Consider the following 27,922-nt stretch of genomic DNA (forward strand, 5'->3'; position numbering starts at 1 on the left):
ATTACAATCTAATTAGGTAGGATACTAATCATGAGATTCTATAATTATTAAATTAATTGCATATAATTGGGTACAATATAGTCAAATATTGCATACAATAATTGCATATAATTTGATAATTATTATTTCCTTAATACTCCCCTCAAGTTGGTAGGTGAAGATCAAGAACCCCAACTTGTGTCGTAGCGTCAAAAATCGTTTCTTGCCCAATACCTTCGTAAAAATATCTGCGAGCTGATACTGTGTCGGTACATAGGAATGACTGATTATCCCAGCTTGTAATTTTTCTCGCACAATGTGGCAGTCGATCTCAATGTGTTTTGTGCGTTCATGAAATACTGGGTTTGCTGCTATATGTAATGTCGCTTGATTGTCACAGAAAAGTTGAGCTGGCAAGTTACATGACACCTTTAAATCCTGCAACAGATATCGCAACCAAACTATCTCCAAACAAGTATTGGCCATTGCGCGGTATTCTGCTTCCGCTGATGATCTTGATACGTTTGTCTGTTTTTTTGACTTCCATGAGATAATAGAGGAACCAAGAAAAATGCAATATCCAGATACTGATCTCCGAGTTGTCTGACATCTCCAGTCTGAGTCGCAATAAGCTGTCAATGTCAGATTGTTTTCGGATGGCAATAGCAATCCTTGTCCTGGTGATCCTTTGATGTACTTTAGGACTCGAATTGCGGCATCCCAATGAGGTTTCCGTGGATCCTGTATATATTGACTTAGGGTCCGAACCAAAAATGCTATGTCATGCCGAGTAACCGTGAGGTATATCAGTCGTCCCACGAGTCGCCTGTATTTGACTGGATCCTTTAATAACTCTTCATCGTGTGGTGTGAGTTTTAGGTATTGTTCCATTGGAAATTTGTCTGGACGAGCACCTGTGAGTCCCGTATCCTGCAAAATATCAAGCGCATATTTTCTTTGGGACATGTAAATACCAGCTTTGGAACGGGAAAATTCAATCCCTAGAAAATATTTTAGGTCTCCAAGATCTTTAATGCGAAATTGTTGTAATAAACAATCTTTAACACGCTGAATTTCTGTCAAATCATTTCCTGTCAAAAGAATATCATCCACATAAATCAAAAGGGTAGTAAATGATGAGTTATTCTGTCTTGTGAATAGAGAGTAATCTGTCTTGGACTGTTGAAATCCTACAGATTTAATCACATGAGAAAATGTTGAAAACCATGTTCGAGATGCTTGTTTGAGACCATAAAGGGATTTGTTGAGTCGACATACAATGTTCTCCCCTGTCGATGATGCCCGGGTGGCAAGTCCATGTAAATAATTTCATGCAATGTGCCATGTAAGAAGGAATTTTGCACATCTAGCTGGTGAGTAAACAAATTTCTGGCTGCTGCAATGGTGAGGAGACACCTCAAAGTTGTTAATTTTGCTGTTGGTGAAAATGTTTCAGAATAGTCGACACCTTCAATCTGAGTGTACCCCTTTGCGACAAGGCGCGCCTTATATCTGTCGACGCTACCATCTGAGTTGTACTTTATTTTATAGACCCATTTGCATCCGATGGGTTTCTGCCCAGCGGGTAACGGTGTCAAGGTCCACGTTTGATTTAGCTGCAAGGCGGAAAGCTCTTCGTCCATTGCTTTTTGCCAATTTGGATCAAGGATAGCTTGAGCATAAGTGTGAGGTTCTTTGGTGGTTGTGATGTTAACAAGATATGCACTATGTGTAGAAGAAAATCGTGAATTAGAAAGAAAATGATGCATAGGATACCTGGTTTCATTTGGTCGGTCTTGGGCAGTGGTCGAATGATTGGCTTGAGATCCCGTTACGTAGTCTTGAAGCCAGGAAGGTTGGGTTGATGTGCGACTGGATCGTCGAACAGGAAGGTCGGTTGGAGAAGGTTTGGTAATGGGTGCTAAACTTCTTGGCATGAGAGAAGAAGGTTGGTCTACTGGAGGTTCAGGTGTATTATGACGAGTAGGAGAAGAAGGTTGGTTTGATGGAGGTTCAAGTGCATTGTGACGAGTAGGAGAAGAGAGTTGGTTTGATGGAGGTTCAGGTGTATTGTGACGAGAAGGAGAAGAAGGTTGGTTTGATGGAGGTTCAAGTTCATTGTGATGAGTAAGAGAAGAAGGTTGATCGAGTGAATGTTGGACAGGAGTGGGTAAGTCAATGTCAATAGTGGGCAAAATACCTTGTAATGGAGGTGAGGATTGTGTCTGTGACTGTTGGCAGAATGGGAAAACACTTTCATGGAAGATGACATCCCGACTTGTAAAAAAAGTGCCTGCATCTATATCAAATAATTTGTATGCTTTTTGAATGTGAGGATAACCAATGAAGATGCATTGTCGGGCGCGCGGATCAAATTATTGCTTAGGTGAAACAACAGTTGTGTAACAGAGGCAACCAAAAGTTTTTAGGTGAGAAAGTGAAGGTGGTTGATTATATAGTAGCTCAAAAGGTGATTTATTTTTTAGTAAAGGTGATGGCATATATGTGGCGGTTAAAACGCATTCTCCCCAAAATTCTAATGGTAAATTGGACTGAAATAGGAGGGCTCGTGCTGTGTTTAAAACATGTCTATGTTTGCGTTCTACTACTCCATTTTGTTGAGGAGTGTAAACGCAAGTGCGTTGACATTCAATACCTTTTTTGAGAAAAAAATCATACATTGAAATAAATTCCAGTCCATTGTCAACGCGGATGGTTTTAATAGATGCCTGAAATTGATTTTGTGCAAATGTAATGAATGACTTTAAGAGATGTTGGGTTTTTTGTGATTCATAAGAAATAGCCAAGTACATCTAGTATAGTCATCGACTATAGTGAGAAAAAAACGTTTTCCAAAATGAGTTGGGGTTTTATGAGGACCCTAAATGTCACAATGCAATAGATTAAATGGAGAATGAGATTTTATTGTGCTTAAAGGAAAGGGTAGTCTTGTCTGTTTAGCTTTGGGATAAATACTACCATGATTATGAATGGGAATGAGATTTTTACTGATAGGGATAGGTAGTAAGGAAGATACAAGTTGTAGACACGCCAGAGAAGGATGTCCAAGGCGCTTGTGCCATAAATCAGGATCGGTCGATATTTGAGATGCGTGAGCTTGGTTTGGAAGAGGGGACAAGTAGTATAAGCCTGCGTGTTGTTTACCCAAGCCAATCATCCTCCCCGTAGCCAAGTCCTGTAAAACGCAACCATGTGGAGTAAAAACAACACAACAATTTAGTGAATTGGTTATTTTACTAATGGACATGAGATTTAAATTAAAAGAAGGAACACAATGAACATATTTTTGTCATTGAATTTAATTGTGCCTGTAGATGAGATGGGCGCAGTTGAGCCTGTGGGTAGATTAACATTTGAAATAAATGATGATGAAGTGTGTGTGAAAAATTGTGAATCAGATGCAATGTGATGGGTTGCTCCGCTATCCAAAATCCATGGTTTCGTTAAAGCAGAATTAGAAGAGGAGTTATGGGCAAGCAGACCTGCAGAGCTAACAAACGTGTCACTTTTACCGTTATTGTTGAGCGAGTAAATAGCCCTTGCCAATTACTGAATTTGCTCGGCACTGAAGCGTTGTACGAGGTTTCTATCGGACTCGTTAATGGTGTCTGACAGGGCACCAAGATCAGTGCTCTGATACCATATAAGAAAATGATAAAAAATGGTAAGAAGAAGAAATGTTTCTTATTCTCTTATGTGTATATTACATAACTGCATGTATAGTAAATAAATAGGGAGTTTCTCTCTCCAAATTATAATCTAATTAGGTAGGATACTAATCATGAGATTCTATAATTATTAAATTAATTGCATATAATTGGGTACAATATCGTCAAATATTGCATACAATAATTGCATATAATTTGATAATTATTATTTCCTTAATAATACAGTTACAAAAAGTAAACCATTATATGAATCTAAATGAACAAATTGAAAAACAACAAAATATTACAACGTTAAAATTAACTATAACGTAATTACGTACCTCAAACATAATGTCAAGCTATAAAACCAACAATATTACATAAAGAGATTTAAAAAAGTAATTGTACCAATACATCATAATATGTTATACATAGAAATTAAAGAAAGTCTACAATGCAATGGAGAGAAAAAAAAATTGTAGAAGAAGTATCACCAATACATGAAAATAGACCATTCAAGTAACAAACCATTAAAAAAATAATATAAAATTATACTACTCCCTTCTCGATCTTGATAATTTTTCTTAATATCTTCAGTGGGATATCATCATCGAGTGTTAACAGACTATCACTCCATAAGTCAATAGTTTTAGATTGCAACTGAACAACTTCATTGAAAAATTTCTTAAATAAATCCTACAATAATAAGTAGACATATTAGTAAGATTAAATTATTAAATTATTTAAAATAATAGTTTAAATGAAAATTACCTGAGAAAGTGGTACAAAGGAATCATCCTATTCAACATCTTTAACACTGCATAGTCTTTTCTTCTGAGAATAAAGTTCATTCACAACATGAGAATTAAATTAAATTAAATTAAAACACTATACATAAGGAATTTCAGAGTAAAATGTAAGTCAGACTACACTAAAATTAGAAAACATACCACACTTTCAACACGACCATCAAAAAACCTTTGGATAATACTATTATCAATACACACTTTTTTTTACGCAGAATGATTGGTTAAACCTAAGAGATTGATCTTTAACACAACCAACTTTAAACAACACAACTTTGTCTATCAAAAGATCAAATTCTTTGTGTAGTACACCAGAGTCAGCGTTCTAAAAATTAAAAAAACAAATATCAATTTATATACTAACCTTTTCTTATATGCATGAATAGACATATTCACGGTTGGAAAATTTACCTTGTCATAACTTTCAAATAATTCCGCGCAAGATTTATTAATCAGTGTAGTGGCATCCCTGTCAAATAGAACAAAAGTAGTGGAATTTGTATCATCATTTACTCGCACCTTTAGCTTATACCTGAAATATAAAATACAAAAAAGGTTTACAAATGTATCTATAATTTAATGTATAATTTAATTTAATGAATATAATAATAATTAATATTTAATATTATAATACAATAAGTAATAAATAATTCAAATGATTGTTGTTACTTGAGGTGTCAGCCTAGCTGAGATGTCAAGTTGCAGAGTGATGCCTAACATGAAAGCTTTATATAAAAAAACAATAATTAATGAAAAATAATTTGTGGCAAACACAAAGATTACCTCTGTTGGACTTTGATAACATGTTTGTTACACTTCTCACAAAAAAACATTTTGGAATTCGGGTAAACAACTTTACTGCATAAACAAGCCGTGTACCACCAATCATCATCAGCTACAATATGTTTTATAGTAGCTAAGACAACATATGTGCTTTCCTGTAAAAAAAAATTACTTTTCAACTTAAACTATGCATAATCCATTTTAATAAACTGTTAAAGGACAATACTAATACCTCCCTGCAATCTTTCAGGCCTTGAATAATGTTTATATGAATCAAGTTGATGAATTCATCCTCAGCATTCTGTTTTCTAGAATCACACAATTGACTCAGTCCTTGAGTAGGAGAATCTGTATTTTCAATCATCCTACACATGTTAAAATTGTGGTTAGAAAGGGTCATAACTTTTAAGTATTGAATACCAAAATATGTATTAAACTAACCTATTTTTAAGTTCGGTTGCGTCTTTAGAATGTATGTTATATATTATTTTCGTACAGTCCAAGCAATTTTGTAGACAAACCTTGTCTACATCGAAATATAATGCATTGTGTTACAAAAATAATCTAAATACAATAAATAAAAATTAAAGTTTCATCACTTCACATACCCTGGAAAATCTTTACTTTAGCAAACTGCACACTGATGATAACATTTTGCAACTCTCCACGTGACAGAAATGCATTCAGCTCATCAACATAGTTACCAAATAAAGTACACTCCATGCGGAAGCTGTTGTAAATTAAAATTAAAATTGTAAGAACACACATTTTGGATTTGTTATAGTTCAAAATATTAGCTTACCCATAAGCTTCAATAGAAATGACATTTAACTTAGTTGATGACCCTGTTCTATTGAGCTCTCTTTTAGTGCCCACGTCGTTAGTATTCCAATAACATCTGTAAAAACATAATTATGTAAACACATATGCAAAGAAATTTTTTCAACTAAAACCATAATAAGGATACTTAGCCACTAAGTATTCAGTATCAAAACCATGGCTCTTAACACAGACATTGGGGTGTACTGAGGTATTGCACATGAAACCAGATCATTACCTACATAGGTTACCTTAGTTCCAAACTGGAAATTAATTTTTTACTGGTGACGGGTTGTTTTATAAGATCTTGAATTAGTAGACACATTAAAGAAATTGAAGGAATAAACTTTATCCTAAAAAATATCGTTTTGAAATTTTATAAATTAGTGTTCTTCTAACGAAAACATGAATTTTATAAATTAGTGTTCTTCTAACGAAAACATGAATTTTATCACCCTATCATGTAAGTTGATTTTTAGGAGTTTTCATTTAGGTGACACTTTACTTTTAAGATTGAGATTTTAGGAATTTAAGAGTGAAAACCTTAGGAAAATCCCCACTGGACATTAACTTAACCAAGTGGTTAAGTAGATGTGAAAGTTCATTTCACAAAGGCAAAAGGAAAAGACAATTATAAGGTGTGAAATGATGTTAGAAGGTGCAGAATTAAAGAACAAGGAAAAGAAACCAAAATAGAATTGCCGAATGGAAACAAAAAAAAAAACAAGAACATGATACAAAAAGTAAAAATGGAATGACAATGGAAAAATAGATGAAGGAAGGAGAAAACTTATGTGATGGATTTGAGAAATGGAACATGCCACTTGGAGTGTGATTGGCCTCCAAGATAAGTGAAGATAGCCGCCACTTGAGAGCTCTCCATACTCACAAGATAAGACCTAAATGCTAAGAAGAATTCAAACCTCACTAACACCTCACACAATTTGTGCAGAGTAACTCTTCTTATATTAATTTCAACTTTTAAAATACACTAGGTAGGCCTCCTATTTATAGTGAAGGAGCCTTGGAGAACAAGCTAAAGGGGTAGGATGGGAAAAGGGAAAAAATGGGCAGCCTTAGGGTTTAACTAAGTCAAGCCTGCATCCTAAGCTTGTCCTTCTAGAAACTAGGTCAAAATGCCTTCCAAAAGGGCTAGGAACAAACTAAAATGCTACCCACACCCCCTATTATGCTAAAGACACCTTATTCTAGTCTATCTTTGCTATCATTGTATTTACAAGTTGAATGAAACTATGGTGTGATTAATTTTACTTAAAATTGTTGTTGCTACACTCTAATGCATATTGATTCTACTGCATGATTCTGTTGCACACAACAATTTTGACTGGCTTATGTAGAAAACTGGTTTTGTGTGCCTTGTTATCCTGCTGCTATACTTGCTTTGTATGTGTACAAATTCTGTTTTGCAGGACCTTTCAAGTTTAAAAACTACAACACAAACAAACCAGGGATTTGTCTTCATCAAATAGGGGGAATTGTTGAACAAGATGTTTTCTCCAAATCCATGTGGAAAGCTTCAAGACCTTGTTGTTGGGTGTATGTGTTGTCTAGTGGTTTTTAACTTGTTAATTCACTCCTTGAGATGATCCAAGTTGATTTGAATCTTTATCTTTTTGAAAATATGGGTTTTCTAAAAGGCTATGAAATTTCAACCTGTTGAAATGTCGAATCAACCTGTTGTTTGACACTTAGTGGTTTTTAAAATGATTTGGAAAAGTTTTGCTTTATTTTGTCTTTGTTGTCAAACATAATCAATCAGTTGTTTCGATAAATCAACTAATGGTTTTTATGAAAACCTTAACAGAAAAATTATTTCAACTGATTGATTTGGAAAACAACTGGTTGTTATCCTAACAAAATTTTGTTAAGTTGTTTAAAATGATTTTAAATGATTCCAACTACTTTTGATTTTTGATCTAACAATTTTGACCACTTGATTGAGGTTATAGAAAGGTTTTTTAACATTATTTTGAACTAACTAAGAAAGAGAGATTATCAAAAACGTTTTTTCAAGATTTCAAAAGCTTTGGATCATCTTAAGTGTGTGGAATAGGATTGAGTTTTGTACTTCTGAACCTTAAGCTTTGTTATACCCAGGTGTATTCTATTCCCTTCTTCTTTGAACACTGTATTTCTATATTTGTGTGTAAGGCAGTTTCAGAAAAGTGTTTCTGAAAACTGTGGTGTTGCCAAAGAGTGTTGTTTGTTCTTGAGAGGTTCAAGATCAATATTCTTGGTGTGGTCTTGGCCAAGGAGTTGTGTGTGTTCTTGAGGGGTTTAAGATCATCACTCTTGGTGTGTGTTTTGTAATCTAGGGTTGATTACATATTGAATTCTTAGTGGTTAGTTGAGGACTGGATGTAGCTCTTGCTTAAGGGTGAACCAGTGTAAACCTCGTGTGATTCTCTCTATCTCTTCTTTTATAAACTATTTTTAACTCTGTTTTATATTCTGCTGTATAAACAACTGATTGTTTTGAGAAAACAACTAGTTGATTTTCTATAAAGAACCTTAAAACATAAATTTTATTTAGCTAAACAGAAAATTAAATGGTTGATTTTTCAGAACTTTTCACTCTAGTTCCAAACTTTGCTAAAATCTTGTGAAAACAATTCGCCCCCCTTCCTCTTTTGGCCACTAATTATAACAGTGTCATCCTTGAAGGACCGAGAAATCTCCTACCTAAGCAAGCGCTTAAGTTCAAGTTTAAGGCTAGATAGCCTAAGAAGACAAATTTTTTATTTGAGCCTCAACTAAGAAAGTCTATGGGTCGACCTTGACCTTATCAATGAGTTCTGAGACAAGAGCAAGATTCGAGAGGAGGCATGCAAGCTTCGAGCGACAATAAGATACAATTTGAAGGTTAAACCAAGAAGCTTCCAAAAGATTCTTTGGTCCAATAGAAGGGAAATTTGGACCGACCATTTTGATCAAAGAAAAACTCCATACCCTCCGGTTCTATAAAGACTTTGAAAAAAATTTCCTTTCAAGTTTTTGCAAGAGGTTGTGTAGGGGCAAAAAGAATATTCCCCGGCTGACTAATAAGTGATAACCAACTTACAGGGTCAGTTAGGTGGGAGGTATGGTAATGAAGAAACGTTTCGGGGGAGGGACGTAAACAAAACATATCATAAACAAGCCGAAAGTCCTGAAGAGAAGCCCAAGAGTTGGGATGAAGTTGAGAGGGAGCCACATTAAGTGCCTAGAGGACACCCATGGTAAATTCGTTAAAGGGAAAAGCAATATGAAAATCGAAAAAAAGCAAGAATACACAAAGAAGAATAGGGGTTTTGAAGGAGATCGATCGATACAAGTGGTATCAGCCGGATGACAGGAGTCTATAGAAAGAATGCCATCAGCGACATCGGGTTTCAGAAGGCATACTCTGTCCACGAAAGAAGTGATGGATGAAGAGTCTCTAAACTGGGAAAAATACCTAGCGACCTTATGATCAACCCAGTCGAATCCCGAACAGTGGGACGACTCCCCAGCAGGGGTTGATCGGTCGATAGTAGTGGTCCAATCGTTAGTCCTAACTTGGTTTACACTAGAGGACACAACCTCTTTATGTTGAGTCATGGGGGGCAAAGCTTGAATTGCCTCGATTGACAAAGGCTCGATCAAGGATGAATCGGACGATGAAGAAGAAAGAGACGAAGTGGATGTAGAAGAGCTTGAGGAAGACATGGCTAACCTCTCAGAATGAAGGGAAAACACCTCGCCAGGTTGTAGGGTTCGGAAATCGGAGCAAAGTAAGTAATGGACGAGTGGTGGGGAACCACTATTTATAGGCGCTTAGGGGAGGAACAGTGAAACGTCTCTTTGATCTCAACCATTAGATCTTGTTTGATCCAAGGATCCTCATTGCGTCGTACGATTTGACGCCTAAAAAGTCCTAAGTAATCATGACGCATGTCCTGTCAAGGTTTAGGCACCGTCAATGTCACATCCTGCATCGATAAGTGTAACAGTCACATCTAGACTCTTCAGGTTGAACCTCTCGAGCATGGGGAGCAAGTGTACCAGTCGAAACCTGGTTCATGCCGAACGACATGTTGAAATATGTTAAAGATCAGAAGAAGATTAACAAGCCTAAAAAGTGATCAAGCATTAGGTAATGTGTTCTTAATTATGATCCAAACACTAATCCGACCCAATAATAATATGTCCATGATAATCATATAAATAGTTATAAGCCATTAGGTAATGTGTCATTTTCGCGCATTAATTGCACCAAACACCGAATACTGAATACTTACTTGATCTTCGGAGCACCTTTTGCAGGTATCATCCTGACCGAGAGCATCCAAATGACAACATCCAAATGAGAGAGGAGCTTGATAGAGTTGAAGGAGTGAGAGTTATCCTAGTTAAAGTGAAGTTGTTGAGCTGAGTAGTGAAGGAAGATAGCTGACGGATCCGGAAGAAGGAGGTAATAGTTCTCTCAGTCTCATTCACGAGAATCACTCTTATTCTTCCGAGTTGGCTTCTCAATTTCTAAATCTTACTACAATTGTTCTCTTAATATCATATCATAATATCATATCATAAGACAACTAAAGTAAAGATTAGCACAAAAATCAAATAATAAATTATCTTTTTAGAAAAAATAAAATAAAAAACCAAAAATTTAAAATTTAAAATAAAGAAAAAAAAAATAACTAATTTCTTTTTAAAAAAATAAATAAATAAAAGAAAACAAAAAAAATAAAATAAAGAAAAAATAAAATAAATTTAAAGAAAACGAAAAATAAACAATTTAAAATAAAGAAAAATAAACGTATAAGAAATATATAAAAAAGCAAAAACTTATTTAAAATAAAAACTAAAAACAAAGTAAGAGAAAATAATAAAAATAATTTTTTTAACAAAAATAAAAAAAAGATATAATACCTTATTCGTCCATACATTTAAAGTCAATATTCAATATATTATAGTGATTTTTAAAAATATCAATTTGATATTTATATATTTTAAAATGTATACAAATTTGTCATTTCTGTTAAGTCGCAAGTCAAGTACTGCTTAAGATTGAAAAATGTGACGTATCAAGATCATGTCCCAACATGACAGTTGAACCATTGAAATTGGGATTGAAACTTTTGACCACCACTTTTCTCCACCTTCCACCACCACCCTTTCTCCTTTTCTTCCTCCCCTCCACCTTCCACCTTCCAACGACAGAAACATTGGGCAATGAAACCCTTTAACCGGTTCTGGCCCATCCTTATACTTGGCGTCCGAGAGATCCTAGAGGACTTGGACTTGGAAATTGAGGGATTGGAATGTTTCGTTGCCTTGCGTTGAATTTAGAGGGAAAATGTTCAGAATTGGCGATGGTTATGGTGAAGCCTTAGCCTAGGAGTTTCTTGGCCCAAGTTAGTGTGATGAAGAGTTGTTTTTGCGTCGATATTTTATAGATGCAGATGACTGAATCTCTGGTGGAAGGATTCAGTTTTGGACAGAGATAGGTCTGGTTTGAAGGCCTTGAACAATATGAATCGGACACTCTGGTGCCTTGAACAAATCTTTTGCCCCAGATTTGGTCCGGGTCGATCCCGAGCTCGTCGAGAAGGGGCTCCTTGTCGTCGAAGTTGGCGGAACCGCCGCCGCCCATGGAGGGACCGGTGTATATTGGTCCCGAGGAGGTAGACGTCGTGGCGGAGCCTATGTCGAAGGACATGAAAGGAATGCCGGGGTTCGGCTAGAACGGCGGCGTGAGCATGCGTCGCTGCTGGATATTTGACGAGGACGAAAATTTTGCTACCATGTTGTAGACTGAGAGGGTCTCGGCGGCCTTGGAAAGCTCGACGACGAGTCCTTTGATAGTGGTGTGGATCGGGGTAGATTGAGAAACTGGGAGGAGGAGGAGGTGGGAGAGGCCGTGGGAAAGGAGCACCTCTTTCTGTGATATAAACAACATTTTTGACGTTAACCAAAAAAATCAATTTGAATACATTTAATGATCAAATTAATTTTTTTAAAAACACTGTACTAAATTAAATATTTAAAAAATAATTAAAATATTTAAAAATTATAAAAATACAAAATAAAAATAAAAACTTACTTAAAATAAAATATATATAAATACTAAGAATAAAAAAAAACTTAAGCAAAAATAAAAAAGTAACTTATAATTATAAAGAAGTAACTAAAATAAATTAAAAATAACTACGTACACTAAAAATAAAAACTAAAATATAATAAAACAAAAAAAATAAAAATAAAAACAAAAACTAAATAAAATAAATACACAAAACAAAAGATTTTAAGAAGCCTTGTCTTCTTTCTTTGGTTAGAAATTAATTTTATATTGATAATTAAAGTTTTTAAGAAGCCTTCTCTTGTTCCTTAAACTTCGAGGACATATAATATTATTGTTTAATCATTTATAATATCTTACATGTTAATGTTTCAAAAGTATATAGAGAACGCAACATGTAATCTCATAAGTTTGCTAAAATTTGTTATTTAATAGATGGATAAATTTCTTACAAAATAGATAAATAAAGTTTACTTATTAAAATAAACAGAAAACAACCTAACTTTAAAATAGACAGAAAACAACATAATTTTTTGTTCTGGCCGGTTGACCTGGGTCGTCTTTATGTGTGGCTTGTCTTAACGAGTTAGGGCACCTTCGTTTTGCTTCGTCTGTCAGTACCTGAAAAAAGAAGAACAAAGGGGCGCCCTCGCGGCCGTTTGCACTCTGAAGATCAAGTCAGCTAGCGAGAAACACCAAATACTAGAAACTGTATGATTATCTCAATGACTGAAACTGTATGGCTAAAACTGTGCTACCCTAATTGTCTTGTGCTCTCAGCGAATGTGCAGTCAAGAACAATTAGGGTTTTGCTCTGTATGTCTCTCTGGAAAAACTAGGTTAAAACTCGTATAACTGTGAACTGAAAAACATACCTCGCTAGGGCTTACTTGCGCCCTATATATAAGTGAAAACTAGGGTTCCTTGGAGAAGGTCCTTGCGCCGCTATCTTTAGGATCTTAGCGTATCTGGCCCATGGACTTCCCTTATCTTGGAGTGCAATGTATAACCTCATGGCCCCTTGGGCTCTAACTTGAGTGCTGCATTTATCGCGCCATCATTCCGTTCGAATCCCCTAATTGGACACGTGTTATGCATGCAGCCTTCCCTGGATACCTTCAATGAGCACGTGGGCATTACCACGCGCCCCTTTGACTTGATCACCTATTCTGTACACAGGGACCCACAGCGTCGCTGCCCAACTTAGGGTTATCCCTCGTGTGGGCCCTCTCTTTGTGAAATGCTTACGTCATGCGGGTTGATTTTTTAGGCGATGGGCGATGATCTTGGTGGTGACACATCTCGGCGATAACCGACTTACTCAGTGGTAGAGCACGCCGCCCTTACATACGTCGACTGTGTTGACTTCTTGACTACCTACCTCTCTCTTGTCCATGTCATCATACCCGATGACCTGGTCGGTACAGGATGTTTAAGGAATGAGAAACAAACGAAATCTAAGAAATTCACGCCGAGCGTAAAGGCGATATCGAAGTAACGTGCGCGGCATGACAAAGAACACAAGCATGCAAGATAATTTAAACAGCATTCAACATAAAGAAAAGTACAGAACCAACGTTAGGGTTACAGACAAAGTTTGTAACATTTGCAAAATGAAATTGTAATCCTGTACACGTCCTAAATGTCCATACAGAAAGCAAGAGCACGTCACTCAATTTGCTTAAGCAAAGAGGTCTTGTATCCTGTTCTTGCCTGAACTCACTCAAGGGTGAGGAGGACTTTATCTGGCCTGAACTCGCTTGGCGGCGAGAAGGACTTTATTTAGTGCCTCAGCTTGCCCAGGGGCTACCTTTTCCCTAGATGCACTGAGGACTTTCAACCTTATCTTGCCTGAACTCACTCGAGGGTGAGGAAGACTTTCTCTGGTGCCTCAACATTGCCCAGGGGCTACCTTTTCCCTGGATGCACTGAGGACTTTTAACCTTATCTTGCCTGAACTCACTCGAGGGTGAGGAGGACTTTCTCTGGTGCCTCAACATTGCCCAGGGGCTACCTTTTCCCTGGATGCACTGAGGACTTTTAACCTTATCTTGCCTGAACTCACTCGAGGGTGAGGAGGACTTTCTCTGGTGCCTCAACATTGCCCAGGGGCTACCTTTTCCCTGGATGCACTGAGGACTTTTAACCTTATCTGGTACCGGGGCTAGCTATTCATACTTGAGGAGGGGGCGTCCCGAAGGAATCCCTTAACCCCTGCTCAAGGACTAGGCGCCCGGATTTTAACTATTATTTGGTACCGGGGCTAGCTATTCATACTTGAGGAGGGGGCGTCCCGAAGGAATCCCTTAACCCCTGCTCAAGGACTAGGCGCCTGGGTTTTAACTGTTATCTGGTACCGGGGCTAGCTATTCATACTTGAGGAGGGGGCGTCCCGAAGGAATCCCTTAACCCCTGCTCAAGGACTAGGCGCCCGGATTTTAACTGTTATCTGGTACCGGGGCTAGCTATTCATACTTGAGGAGGGGGCGTCCCGAAGGAATCCCTTAACCCCTGCTCAAGGACTAGGCGCCCGGATTTTAACTCATACTAGACATACCTGTCATCTTGCTCTGAACTCTCGCCTATACTCGTTCTTGGCGAGTAGGACTTCTTAATCTGTTCTCGCCTAAATTCGTTCTTGGCGAGTAGGACTTAAAACTTAACTTTCACCCCCGATTGCCAGGTGGCGATGAGGACTTAAAAACTTTATGCTCGTGCCTGCGATCGCCAGGTGGCGATGAGGACTTAAAAGCTTTATACTAGTGCCTCCGATCGCCGGGTGGCGATGAGGACTTAAAACTTATCTTCGTTTGCCTCCGATCGCCATGTGGCGACGAGGTCTTAAAAATTTATACTTTAAAACTTTGGACTGAATGCATGCGATCTGAATCTGCCCTAAATTATACAAGGACGACAAAGTCTTCTCTTCGAAAACTTAAAATGACAAACATGCAAACTCAATAACTGGGAAACTTTGATAAGTTGTTTAAAATGATAATCATGCAAGCTCAATAACTGGGAAAACTTTGATAAACTCGAACTTTCTTTATTGGGTGGCCTCATTAAAAAACCCTTCTCAGGGAAAAAGAGCGCCACCTTAAAAAACTGTTTTCACTTGACTGTTCGAGTTAACTGCTACTTACAATGTTTCAACTGTAATAAAACTTGAGGTGGGTAGCGTTTCAAGTGCGAGGAATCGCCCCTCCCTCCAGTGTTTCCAAACGATAGGCGCCGTTCCCGAGTGCTTCGGTTATTCTAAACGGTCCCGTCCATTTGGGTGACAATTTGTTCTGCCTCTCGTACAGGTGGGCCTTCCTCATTACCAAGTCGCCATCTCTGAACTGTCTTGGCCTTGCCCTAGAATTGTACTTGCGCTCGACTCTTCTCTTTATCGCCTCAGCCTTTACCCTTGCCTCCTCCCTGACCTCATCCAACAAGTCTAAGTTCATCCTCCTTTCTGCATTCGAGTCTTCTGCCACGAAGTTTTGGAATCTCGGCGAGCTTTCCTGGATTTCAACTGGGATCATAGCATCGCACCCGTACACCAAGCTGAACGGGGTTTCGTGGGTTCCTGACTATTCAGTGGTGTGATATGCCCATATTATACGGGGAACTTCCTCAGCCCAAGACCCTTTGGCCTTCTCCAATCTCCTCTTCAAACCTCTTAGTAAAACCCGATTAGCCGACTCCACCTGCCCATTCGTTTGCGGGTGTTCCACAGAAGCGAACACATGTTGAGTTCCAATGTCCTCGCATAGCTTCTTCAGCAGGTGACTCGCGAACTGAGTCCCATTATCCGACACCAAACGCTTGGGCACACCGAAGCGACACACAATATTCTTCCATACGAAGTTCTGTATCTTGTGCGCTGTGATCTGGGCTACTGGTTCTGCTTCAATCCACTTCGTGAAGTATTCGACTGCCACAACCAAATACTTCATCTGCCTAATCACCAATGGGAAAGGTCCCAGGATATCGATTCCCCAGGTGTGGAAAGGCCAGGGACTGTAGATTGATTTTAACTCTTCCGGAGGCGCCTTATGCCAATCGGCGTGCTCCTGGCACTGCTTGCAACGTTGGGCATATATCTTGTAGTCTTCTCTCATTGTCGGCCAATAATAACCCGCGCGGATGGTTCTTGTTGCCAAGGCTCGACCTCCGATGTGACTCCCGCAAATCCCTTCATGAAGCTCGGTCATAATTCTCGTGCACCTCTCTCCATGCACACATACTAAAAGGGGGTGTGTGAACCCAAACCTGTACAACTCACCATCGATGAGGGTGAACTTGCTGGAGTTCCTTTTTACCTTCCTAGCTTCCGCCGAGTCCATTGGGAGTAAGCCATCTGCGATGTATCGCTGATATGGCGTGATCCATGTGTCCGGCTCGTGGATGGCACAAACTTGCGTCATTTTTATCTCCCCCACTGGATGCGCTCTAACCCTTGGCATTCTCAAGGTCTCCTGAGAAAGGGATTTATGACTTCTTGCCATCCCTTCCTTTGACTTGCAGATTTGGAGAACTTGGTGGTATGCCACGAACGCTCGAGGTGTCTTCAGGGTCTCCTGTATGACGGTCCTCTGCCTGCCCCCCTTGCCCGAACTGGCGAGCTTTGCTAGCAAGTCGGCCCGGGCGTTCTGCTCCCTTGGCACATGCACTACTTCAAACGAAACAAAAGACTTCCTCAACTCCTGCACATACTCCAAATAAGCTGCCATCTGCGGATCTTTAGCCTGGAACTCGCCGGTCACTTGGCCTGTGATTAGCAATGAATCGCTTTTGGCCAACAGCACCCTTGCTCCCATCTCCTTTGCCAACAAAACGCCAGCGATCAGAGCCTCGTATTCCGCCTGGTTGTTGCTGGCTTTAAAGGCGAATTTTAGGGATTGTTCTATCAACACGTCGTTGGGTCCTTCCAGAATTATCCCGGCCCCACTGCCTAACTGGTTAGAGGATCCGTCCACTGAGAGTACCCAACGAAAACCATCCCCGGCGCTTTGCACTGTTTCAGAAGATAATTCGACCACGAAGTTAGCGAAGATTTGACCCTTGATTGGTCCCCGGGGCTCATACTTGATGTCGAACTCCGACAACTCTACCGCCCATTTTACCATTCTTCCAGCCACATCTGGTTTCTTCAGGACCTTCTGGATAGGTAAGTCGGTCATCACCAACACTGTAAAACTCTGGAAGTAGTGGCGCAACCTCCTCGCCGAAAACACTACTGCCAATGCTGTTTTCTCCAAAGCCTGATATCTCACCTCTGGGCCCCGCAATACCTTGCTGACAAAATAAACGGGTTTCTGAATTTGATCTTGATCCTGGACGAGGACCGCACTCAGCGCCTTCTCGGTTACGGCGAAGTATAGTCTGAGGGGCGCTCCTACTTGGGGTTTGCACAGGACCGGCGGGCTTGACAGGTATTCTTTGAGTTTTACGAAAGCCTCTTCGCACTCTTTCGTCCAGACAAATCTATTGTTCCTTTTCAAGCACTGGAAATATGAGTGACCCCTCTCCCCACTGGCAGACACGAATCGCGACAGGGCGGCCATCCGACCCGTGAGCTACTGCACTTCTTTCACCGTAGCAGGACTCCTCATTGCCAAAATGGCCGCACACTTGTCAGGGTTTGCCTCGATTCCTCTTTCGGTCAAGAGAAAACCTAAGAATTTTCACGCTTCCACACCGAAAATGCACTTCTCGGGGTTCAGCTTTAGCTTGTATTTGGCTATCGTAACGAACAGCTCCTCTAAGTCGGCTATATGTTGGTTTTTTTCCAAGGATGTTACGACCATATCGTCAACGTAAGCTTGCACGTTTCTCCCAAGCATAGGCGCGAGCACTTTATCCATCAATCTCTGGTACGTGGCTCCCGCGTTCTTCAGCCCAAAAGGCATCACTTTGTAGCAATAGCACGACTGTTCTGTCATGAAGGCAGTTTTCTCCTCGTCCATGGGGTGCATCTTAATTTGATTGTACCCCGAGAACGCGTCTAAGAAACTCAACAACTTACACCCTGCTGCGCTGTCCACTAGGGTGTCTATACTCGGCAAAGGATAGGAATCCTTTGGACAGGCTTTATTTAGATCTGTGAAGTCGACACACATTCGCCATTTCCCGTTGCTCTTTTTTACCAATACAACATTGGCGAGCCATTCCGGATATTGTATCTCCTTGATATGGCCTGCCTCAAGGAGTTTCTGCGTCTCGTCTCTGATCGCCTGTCTCCTTTCTTCATTGAATTTTCTTCTTCTTTGTCGGACTGGTCTGACTTGGGGGTCCATTGCTAGGCGATGACATAAAAAATCAGGGTCGATTCCTGGCATATCCGAGGCAGACCATGCGAACGCGTCCAGATGCATGCCTATCACCTTGGCGATCTGTTCCTGTGTCCCGTCGTCTAGATTTTTCCCCAAATTGAAAGTTTTACCGCCGATCTTCCTCTCGAGCCAATCTACAACCGGGCGAGGTCTCCTCTCGCTAGCGAGTAATGCTCTCACAATGCTTGACTCCCTAGCGGCCTCCGGGCAGCTCGCCTCTTCTTCTACCCCGGCGTTGTTTTCAGGCTTCAACTCGACATCTCCCATGTTCACATCGTCGTTGGTGGCTGCCCCCGATGTTATGTTTATACCCACGTCGCCTACGGCGGTTTGCGTGCTTCTCTCCCTTCCTCTACTCGACTCTTAGGTTGAGTCCTTCGTGGCTCGTAAACGCGTTTCCTGTTGAAGTGTTTCCTTTCTGTGACGGCTTGGTGAACTCGAACAGGTTGCGTGCGTATCTATGCCTTGGGGCGCGCCGGCATAGTGGTTGTACATTTTTCATACGTTTCACCTTCTGAGGCAATATGTTCCACCGCTTGTCGCCTTATTTCAGCGAAAGTTTTGGGGCGACTGCGGTTAAGCGTCTTGCTGAAAGATCCGGGGCGCACTCCCTTCTTGAACGCGTACACAATCATGGGTTCCTCCTTGGTACCTACTTTTATCACCTGTGCCCCGAAGCGGCTTATGTATTCCTTTAGGGTTTCGCCTTGAAACTGCTTGACGTCGAAAAGGTCGTACGAGACTGGGGCGGGAGTTCTGTTGGCTAGGTACTGTTCTCTAAATAGTTTCGAAAGTTGGGCGAAGGACGTGACGTGGCCCTCTGGGAGGCTGATGAACCAGTCCATGGCCATCCCTGTCAGGGTGCTCATGAAAAGCTTGCACTTAGCAGCGTCCGATCCACCTACCAGTAACATCTGTGTGTGGAACGCCGTGAGGTGCGCTTCGGGGTCCTCCGTTCCTGTGAACGTCGCTTTGGGTCCTGTGAACGTGTTGGGAATTGCTGTCTCCAAGATTGCTTGTGAAAACGGTGTTGTGAATTCCCTGGGTGGGGATGTAGCCTCCGGTTCGTCTCTGCCCCGCCATCTATGACGTAACTCCTCGTTGGTGCGGTGGAGTTCCTCGCTTCTTACTTGAGAAGCTGTGAGGTCCGCCTGCATGCGTTCCTGTTCTACTTTCGAGGCGGCCACTGCGTCTTGTAGCCCGTGCACCATCCCCATGAGCTGCTGTAGGGTCATCTCTTCACTCCTACCGCGTGCTGGTCGGGTGGCCATGGCTCTCCAGGGATCCTCTCAACTTATCTGAGTGCTGAAAATCTCGAACTGAAAGCTTGTGTGGTGGAACCGATGTTTATATCGGCCCCACGGTGGGCGCCAGATGTTCTGGCCGGTTGACCTGGGTCGTCTTTATGTGTGGCTTGTCTTAACGAGTTAGGGCACCTTCGTTTTGCTTCGTCTGTCAGTACCTGAAAAAAGAAGAACAAAGGGGCGCCCTCGCGGCCGTTTGCACTCCGACGATCAAGTCAGCTAGCGAGAAACACCAAATACTAGAAACTGTATGATTATCTCAATGACTGAAACTGTATAGCTAAAACTGTGCTACCCTAATTGTCTTGTGCTCTCAGTGAATGTGCCGTCAAGAACAATTAGGGTTTTGCTCTGTATGTCTCTCTGGAAAAACTAGGTTAAAACTCGTATAACTGTGAACTGAAAAACATACCTCGCTAGGGCTTATTTGCGCCCTATATATAAGTGAAAACTAGGGTTCCTTGGAGAAGGTCCTTGCGCCGCTATCTTTAGGATCTTAGCGTATCTGGCCCATGGACTTCCCTTATCTTGGAGTGCAATGTATAACCTCATGGCCCCTTGGGCTCTAACTTGAGTGCTGCATTTATCGCGCCATCATTCCGTTCGAATCCCCTAATTGGACACGTGTTATGCATGCAGCCTTCCCTAGATACCTTCAATGAGCACGTGGGCATTACCACGCGCCCCTTTGACTTGATCACTTATTCTGTACACAGGGACCCACAGCGTCGCTGCCCAACTTAGGGTTACCCCTCGTGTGGGCCCTCTCTTTGTGAAATGCTTACGTCATGCGGGTTGATTTTTTAGGCGATGGGCGATGATCTTGGTGGTGACACATCTCGGCGATAACCGACTTACTTAGTGGTAGAGCACGCCGCCCTTACATACGTCGACTGTGTTGACTTCTTGACTACCTACCTCTCTCTTGTCCATGTCATCATACCCGATGACCTGGTCGGTACATTTTTAAATAAAAAAATTACACAAACACATAAAAAATTTCTTACACATTTTAATTATAAAAACAAAATCAAATATAAAAAAAATGTAAGGAATTATTATAGTTAAATATTCATAATTACATAATTTTATTATATAAAAGTCATAATTCAAAAAAATATATTAAGTATTTATGATTTAAACCTTGGATTTTCAATTGACTTTGTCATTTTGAATACAAACCACACCTTGTCAAATAAAATATTGTAATTCTTTAGTTATGTGAATCCACTCTTTAACACGAGTTATTTTTTTAAGTGTTTACGTGAAATTGTCTGTATATACTTCTAAAAGAATGAAAAGTAAATAATAATATTTTTCTTATGGGTGATAATCTAGTGCTTCTAACACCCAAAGATGGTGATAGAATGGAGGATATCATTAAGCTTAATAATGAATGGTTCGTCTCCCTTTTTGATGATATTGAACCCAGGTCCGAATCTCATGTAGCAGAGCATAAAATAGCCTGGGTAAGGTGTTATGGAATCCCATTAACCTTGTGGAATAAACAGTTCTTCACGAAGGTGGTTGGAGAAGTAGCATCCCTGGTTAAAATTGATGAGTCTACTCGACTGTGGGAGAACTTGGAGTATGCCCGTTTGCAGATTAGGTTACGCAAAGCGGATATGGTGAAGGAGTTCAGGATTAACGGGCAAGTATGTAATATTGTCATCACAGAGGAGATACCCAGCAAAGAAAGAGGAGAATGTTCATTTCACGATGATCACTATGCCTCATCCGATAGTATCTCGTCATCGGATACCATAGTGGAGGAAACCTACCATTCTGGAAGGTCGTCCGATGAAGGGGATGATCGCGGAGGCGTCGGTCTGCGGCGGGACGAGGTTCCCGAGGTGGTGGGGCTAACCCAAACCTCGTTACCAACAAATTGGAAATTTGTAGAGAATAAGGTTGTGAGCGATACGGGGTGTCAGTCTAAAGGTGGTTTTTCTTTCCTTAATATGGCAAAACGTGTGCAAGGAGGGTCTGAAGGAAAAGCAACTTTAGCTGCTGTTAACCAAGTCAACGAAGCATGTAAGGTGTTTCAGGATTCACTGGCTAACCTAATGGAAGGGGCCTATGGGTGCAATTTCTTAGCTACTGGGCTTAAGCAAGGTGAGGCCCAATCAGCCATGAGAGGTACAGTTAGCAAAGAAGGGAATGAAAGGGGCCCAACGTCAGGAAGCAAAGGGGGAAAAACGATTATTCGCTGTGGTAAGGAAGGTTCCGGTACTATGTCTGCATCAATTTCTCATCGTACAAGGGAAGATAGGGATCACCGTGTCGTGTTGCAAACGCAGGAGAGCGATTCTGATGTAAACCCATGCCATGCAATTCACTGTAGTAATGAGAGAGAGAGCTCATCTACGGGGAGCTCGGATCCCCAATCAAGCGGAAGCGTTAAGTGGTGCAAGACGATCAACGACGAAGAATCAATTGCTGAACATGACGCTTTCTCCAATGGAGTAGTGGGCTGCAAGTCATCACCAGAATTCCGAAGACTAAGGTCTATGCGGGGGCACGACACGCAATCTGCTCAACCAAAGTGGAGGTCGAACGGGGGAGTAGGATCACTCCATGATGGGGTAGTGAGAGAGAGAGCTCATCTACGGGGAGCTCGGATCCCCAATCAAGCGGAAGCGTTAAGTGGTGCAAGACGATCAACGGCGAAGAATCAATTGCTGAACATGACGCTTTCTCCAATGGAGTAGTGGGCTGCAAGTCATCACCAGAATTCCGAAGACTTAGGTCTATGCGGGGGCACGACACGCAATCTGCTCAACCAAAGTGGAGGTCGAACAGGGGAGTAGGATCACTCCATCATGGGGTAAACTCTTCTTCTAAGCTTAGCCACTGTTCATTTGCGGAGTCGAGTACTGATATTCATCACTGCAATGACCGGTTCAAGCTGGAAGTCAAGGATGCTGAATCAGTTCGAATTTGGGAGTTGGGACGCAACCTCGGATTGGAGTGCTCAGGGGGCAAGGGGAATCTGGTTGGAGAACTGAATCGTCTAGAGGAAAGGGATAAAGATGATAAAGAGGTATCTCGGGTGGGTAGTGTGAAGGAGTTACCATGATTATAATCAACCTCAATATTAGAGGGTTGGGAGGGGGGACGAAAGCAAGGTATTTGAGTCACCTTGTGTTTAAGGAGGGTGCTGATTTTCTCTGTTTGCAGGAAACGAAAACTTCCTCTTTCTCAGATGCCAGATGCTTTCTCTTGTGGAGAAGTTGTGACATTGGTTGGGTCTACCATGAAGGGATTAACGGGGCAGGAAGTATGATAACAATGTGGAACAAGGAAGCATTCGATTACGAAAGCCACATTGCAAGTGCTAGCTTTATTGCTATAGTGGGCTATCACCTTGAAGCAAAACGACATTGTGTGGTGGTAAATGTTTATGCAGTGTGTAATATACAGGATAAAATCCTTTTGTGGGAAGCTTTAACGACGCTCAAGCAATCCCACCAGAACTTGGCTTGGTGTTTATGCGGTGATTTCAATGCCGTAAGGAGGCCTGAGGAGAGGAAAGGGATTAGAGGCCATTCAAGTCAAAAGAAGGAGATTGAAGGTTTTAACAAATTTATTGAAACCAATGGTTGGATGGAAATTCCTTGTGTAGGGAAAAAGTTTACTTGGTTTAAAGTGAACGGAACAACAAAGAGCAAACTAGATAGATTTCTGGTCTCTGAAGAGTGGCTTCAAATCTGGACGGCATCCAAAAAATATGTGCAACAGAGAGTTGTCTAAGATCACTGCGCTATAGTTTTAAAATCATGCGTTAAAGATTGGTGGCCTAAACCTTTCAGAACCCTCGATGTATGGCTAAAGGAACTGGGGTTCACGGCAATGATAAAGGATAAATGGGAATCGTATCAGGTGGAAGGTAATTGTATTTTCGTACTTAAAGAAATGTTGAAACTCTTAAAGGCAGATCTTAAAGTGTGGAACAGAAGTGTGTTTGGTTGTGTGGAATCTGATAAAAGACGTATTGAGATGGAAATTTAGAATTTAGATGGGGAGGACGACATTGATGCTTTAGAGGACGAGGGGAGGTTGAAAAGGATGGAATTGCTAAGTCAATTGGGGATGGTTAATAGAAAGTTAGACTCCATTTACAAGCAAAAAGCAAGAGTGAATTGGCTTAAACATGGGGACTTTAACTCTAAATTTTTCCATTCCGTGATTCGATGGAGAAGGCTAAAAAATGAGGTCAAAGGTGTTGAGGTTGACTTTCAGTGGTATGAGGAACTGGAAGTTGTAAGGAGGGAAGCAAAGTTACTCTTTGAGAAGAGATTCACGGCTACGCAGGACTTTGGTGTACACTTGGGTTCGGTGGAATTCAGGTCTTTGCCATTGGAGGTAAGCAGAAATATGGTTGTCAGTTTCACCGAGGAAGAAGTGAAGAATGTTGTATGGGAATGTGGAGGATCAAAAAGTCCGGGCCCGGATGGGTTCAATTTCAATTTCATTAAGAGTTGTTGGGAAGTGCTTAAGGCGGATGTTATGGCAGTTGTCCAACTTTTTCACACAACAGGATCTCTCCCGAAAGGCTGCAATGCTTCTTTCATAGCGCTCATTCCTAAAGTAAGAGACCCATCTTCGCTCGATCAATTCATACTCATTTCTCTTGTTGGAGTAATCTATAAGATTATCACAAAAGTTTTGTCAAGCCGCATGAAGAATATTATGCCGTTAATCATTGACGAATGTCAGTCAGCCTTTATTTGTGATAGAGGATTATTGGACAGTGTCGTTATGGCTAATGAGGTCCTTGAGGATATAAAGAGAAATAGGAAAAGTGGGGTGTGCCTCAAGGTGGATTTTGAAAAGGCATATGACTCAGTGAGATGGAGTTTTTTGTTTGATATGCTCCACAGACTAGGCTTCCATGACAAGTGGATTTCGTGGGTTAAAGGGTGCTTGGTCTCATCGTCAGTATCTGTGTTGGTTAATGGGAGTCCTACGGAGGAATTCAAACCTTACAGGGGGTTGAGACAGGGTGACCCAATGACTCCTTTTCTTTTCTTAGTGGTTGCTGGAGGTTTAGCAGGGTTGGTTAGACAAGCGCTGAGAACGAATGTCCTTAGGGGTCTGAAGGTGGGAAGAAATAACGTTGAGTGTTGTTTGTTACAGTTCGCAGATGACACACTTTTTATGTGTGAGGATTCCTTTGATAGCATTTTTGCAATTAAGGCTATCCTTCGCTGCTATGAGATTGTATCGGGCCTGAAAGTCAACTTCCATAAGTCTAAGTTGACTGGTATTAAAGTGGACAGCTTTGCTATGAGCACGTACGCTAAAACCCTGAATTGCAATACGATGAAGCTCCCTTTCCAATATTTGGGGGTTGAGGTGGGTGGAAATCCGAGGAAGAAACAATTATGGGATCCGGTAGTTAAAAAGGTCGAAGCCAAACTTAGCTCTTGGAAAGGGAGATTCCTATCAATGGCAGGACGAATTTTTCTGTTAAAATCGATGTTCATTGCCATACCTTTGTTCTATCTCTCGATTTTCAAAGCTCCCGTAGCAGTGTACAATAAAATCAGTAGCATTCAGAGGAAGTTCTTATGGGCTTGGGGAAAACAGAGCAAATCGATATCATGGGTTAACTGGGATAATGTGTGTAAGCCTTTAAAGTTAGGAGGCTTGGGGGTGAAGGATGTGAAGAACTTTAATGTGGCTCTCCTGGCGAAATGGAGATGGAGGATCATGAGTAGTGAAGGAGGCAAATGGAAAGAGATTATCTCATCTAAATACGACACAGTAGCAGAAAATATACAGCTTAGGTCGAAATACCAATCATGGTGGTGGAAGGATCTCACTAAAATTTGTGGTGAAGGTGTAGAAGACGGTTGGTTCCAAAAGGCCATTGGGTGGAAAGTAGGAAACGAAGCCATAGTGAGATTGTGGGAGGATCTGTGGCTTGGGAATGAATGTCTTAGATCGGGGTATCCTAGACTATTCTCCTTGTCACTTGACCAAGGTAAAAGGGTGGGGGAGGTAGGAGAATGGGAAGAGAATAGTTGGTGGTGGAATTTGAATTGGAGGAGGGACAGGTTTCAATGGGAGACGGATCTGGAGGCAGACATGTTATCCAGACTAAGTACGGGTGCAATGCATAAGGACTCCTTTGACCAACTCCTATGGAAGGGGGACCAGAAGGGTACGTTCTCGGTAAAGTCAGCATATTCTATGTTGGCTAATCACCAATGCTCAGCCTCAAGGGAAGGTGTGTTTAGTCTCCTATGGCAAGCTAAAGCCATGCCCAAAGTACTCACTACAGCTTGGAGAATCCTCATTGATAGAATTCCTAATAAAGTTAATTTGCTAAGAAGAGGAGTTTCTGTGATCTCAACCCTTTGTGCTCTTTGTAATCTGTCAAAGGAATACTCTCAACACCATTTCCTAGAATGCGGTTATGCACAACAAGTGTGGTCCCGGTGTTATAGGTGGATTAGTATTTTAGGTGTCCAAAATAAGGATCTCATGAACCACTTTATGAATTTCCATCTAACACATCTCTCTAGTAAGCAGAATCAGGTATGGTTAGGTTTTTGGGCGGCTATCGTTAGCTGTATTTGGGAGCATAGGAACTTAGTGGTTTTCAGACAAGGGGTGCCTGACTCTGATGAGATTTTCCAGAACGCTCAAAACAACTGATTTTTCGTACGCTTTCTCTGACTGGCTATTGTATCTGAACCAGTGTCTTCTCTTGGTTCATTGAGTGGTTGGAGTTCGAGCTGGAATAGGTATGGTATAATAGGGAAGTGAGGTTGTTTCTTAACAGGTATAAGGTGGTCAACTTTCTGTCCCCGATAGCAGTCATGTTTGGGGAGTTTGTCCATGAAAGCGGACGTGGTTCTTCCTTGGGTCAGGCCCTGTGTTGTTTTTGAAGAAGCAAATGAATATTGGTGTTGAGCTGCTTTCTAGACAGACCATAGCTTGCTGTGACCAAAATTAACTTGTTGCTTTGGCAGAGTATGTCTTGCGGGTTTGGCAGGGGTGTGGTAGGAGTGTGATGTGGGTAAACCCTCTTGGCAAGCCTGATCATCTACAAATTAGGTCTATGTTCGATTTTATAGAGAGGGAGACTGCATCATGTAACCTAGAGGATGCGACCTGTTGTGTTAGATGCCTCTTTCTTTGTCATGGGTTTGGAAAAGCAAAGCACCCTTTACACCGCAGTAGCTACTTCGTTGGGGAGGGGATGTTTTCTTTGCACCTGTATGCTTGGCGTGTTCGTTAGATTTTTACTGGGACAGGCTTATATAGGACTTCCTTAAAGTAATTGCTTTGATTCTTTACTTCGGGTATACTTAACCAAGATGTTTCTCTTGTCGTGAGCCTAAGGTGGAAAGTTCATCTTTTGCATTGTATGCTATGTAACTATCCATGCTGGGGAGGTGTAAACCCTTTTTAGGGGGTGGACCACTGTTTCTTTATTGGTGGTGTTGTTGCCAAGGCACATATAGTGCATTTCGGGGTTGTCATGTATGTTGAGTGGGCGTGTTGGACAAGGCATAAAGTTATTGAGCAACAGCTACCAGAAGGCCTAAGCTAACGTTTAATTTGTAATCTTTGCAAGTACAGTGATGGTAAACTATAGGGCTGAAGGATTGGTTTCCCTCTGGTGTGCTGAATTGCTGGTGCTTCAAGTTTTTCAGTGGCTGGTGCTAGTGTGTTGTCTAGGCTTTGGTCTGGCACTCTCTCCTGGTGTGCTTGATGTTAGTTGCAGGTTTTGCCAATCCCGGGAAAGATTCGTTTTGGGCCCAACTTGTGTGCTGCTGAGCTCCTGTACTACCAACAACTGAGTAGCAGAAACAGGGGAATGGCTGGTGGAGACTGTTCAAAGTGCTATAAAAGACTGAATGTTGTAGCAATATACTCGTCCCCAATTTTTTCTGTTTTGTCAGGTGGTATAGATTGGCTGCAAGAATATACAGGACGCATCCAGAGTTCAACATGGGGCAAGCAGATGTTGAAGATTGTGAGGATGATGGAGGTCTTGTGGTTTGCGGGGAAGTCTGGTGGCATTGTTGCCACAATTTGTTTTTGTTTTATTAGTGTTATAGAGGTAGGGTGTCATCTGATGCAAGTTTTTGTAGCTTCATATAGCAAACAGTTTGATCTCTCATCCTTAGAGGGTGATCTTTCTGGTCTTGGTTTTCTTTAG

General features: G+C 41.1%; 3 protein-coding genes across 3 annotated transcripts; 1 reads left to right on the forward strand and 2 right to left on the reverse strand.

The window, feature by feature from the left end:
* Positions 1-3,546: 3,546 nt before the first annotated feature.
* LOC137838358 (replication protein A 70 kDa DNA-binding subunit C-like) lies at positions 3,547-9,763 on the reverse strand. The gene is made up of 10 exons (XM_068647602.1): positions 9,513-9,763; positions 6,039-6,134; positions 5,861-5,966; positions 5,758-5,762; positions 5,469-5,601; positions 5,237-5,391; positions 4,865-4,985; positions 4,713-4,778; positions 3,989-4,006; positions 3,547-3,633 (listed from the first exon to the last, which is right to left on the reverse strand). The coding sequence occupies exons 1-10, from the start codon at positions 9,761-9,763 to the stop codon at positions 3,547-3,549; spliced, it is 1,038 nt and encodes a 345-aa protein (XP_068503703.1).
* A 5,931-nt stretch (positions 9,764-15,694) lies between these two features.
* Positions 15,695-17,233, reverse strand: LOC137838359 (uncharacterized). Its single transcript, XM_068647603.1, has one exon. The coding sequence runs from the start codon at positions 17,231-17,233 to the stop codon at positions 15,695-15,697; it is 1,539 nt and encodes a 512-aa protein (XP_068503704.1).
* A 5,262-nt stretch (positions 17,234-22,495) lies between these two features.
* LOC137838360 (uncharacterized) lies at positions 22,496-27,922 on the forward strand. Its single transcript, XM_068647604.1, has 5 exons — positions 22,496-22,786; positions 22,924-23,317; positions 23,534-23,632; positions 23,762-26,289; positions 27,485-27,922. The coding sequence occupies exons 1-5, from the start codon at positions 22,496-22,498 to the stop codon at positions 27,920-27,922; spliced, it is 3,750 nt and encodes a 1,249-aa protein (XP_068503705.1).

This window comes from Phaseolus vulgaris, chromosome 4 (genome assembly GCF_000499845.2).
Source record: "Phaseolus vulgaris cultivar G19833 chromosome 4, P. vulgaris v2.0, whole genome shotgun sequence".
Taxonomy (NCBI): Eukaryota; Viridiplantae; Streptophyta; class Magnoliopsida; order Fabales; family Fabaceae; genus Phaseolus; species Phaseolus vulgaris.

Coding starts and splice junctions, on each gene's coding strand:
- LOC137838358 (XM_068647602.1), bottom strand. CDS start 9,763: ATGTCTTCCTCAAGCTCTTCTACATCCACTTCGTCTCTTTCTTCTTCA. Junction 5,392..5,468: donor GCCTGAAAGATTGCAGGGAG/GTATTAGTATTG, acceptor TTTTTTTTACAG/GAAAGCACATATGTTGTCTT. Junction 4,986..5,236: donor GTTATCAAAGTCCAACAGAG/GTAATCTTTGTG, acceptor TTTATATTTCAG/GTATAAGCTAAAGGTGCGAG.
- LOC137838359 (XM_068647603.1), bottom strand. CDS start 17,233: ATGGTAAAATGGGCGGTAGAGTTGTCGGAGTTCGACATCAAGTATGAG.
- LOC137838360 (XM_068647604.1), top strand. CDS start 22,496: ATGCGGGGGCACGACACGCAATCTGCTCAACCAAAGTGGAGGTCGAAC. Junction 23,318..23,533: donor TCAAAAGAAGGAGATTGAAG/GTTTTAACAAAT, acceptor CATGCGTTAAAG/ATTGGTGGCCTAAACCTTTC. Junction 26,290..27,484: donor TCTCTAGTAAGCAGAATCAG/GTATGGTTAGGT, acceptor TGTTAGTTGCAG/GTTTTGCCAATCCCGGGAAA.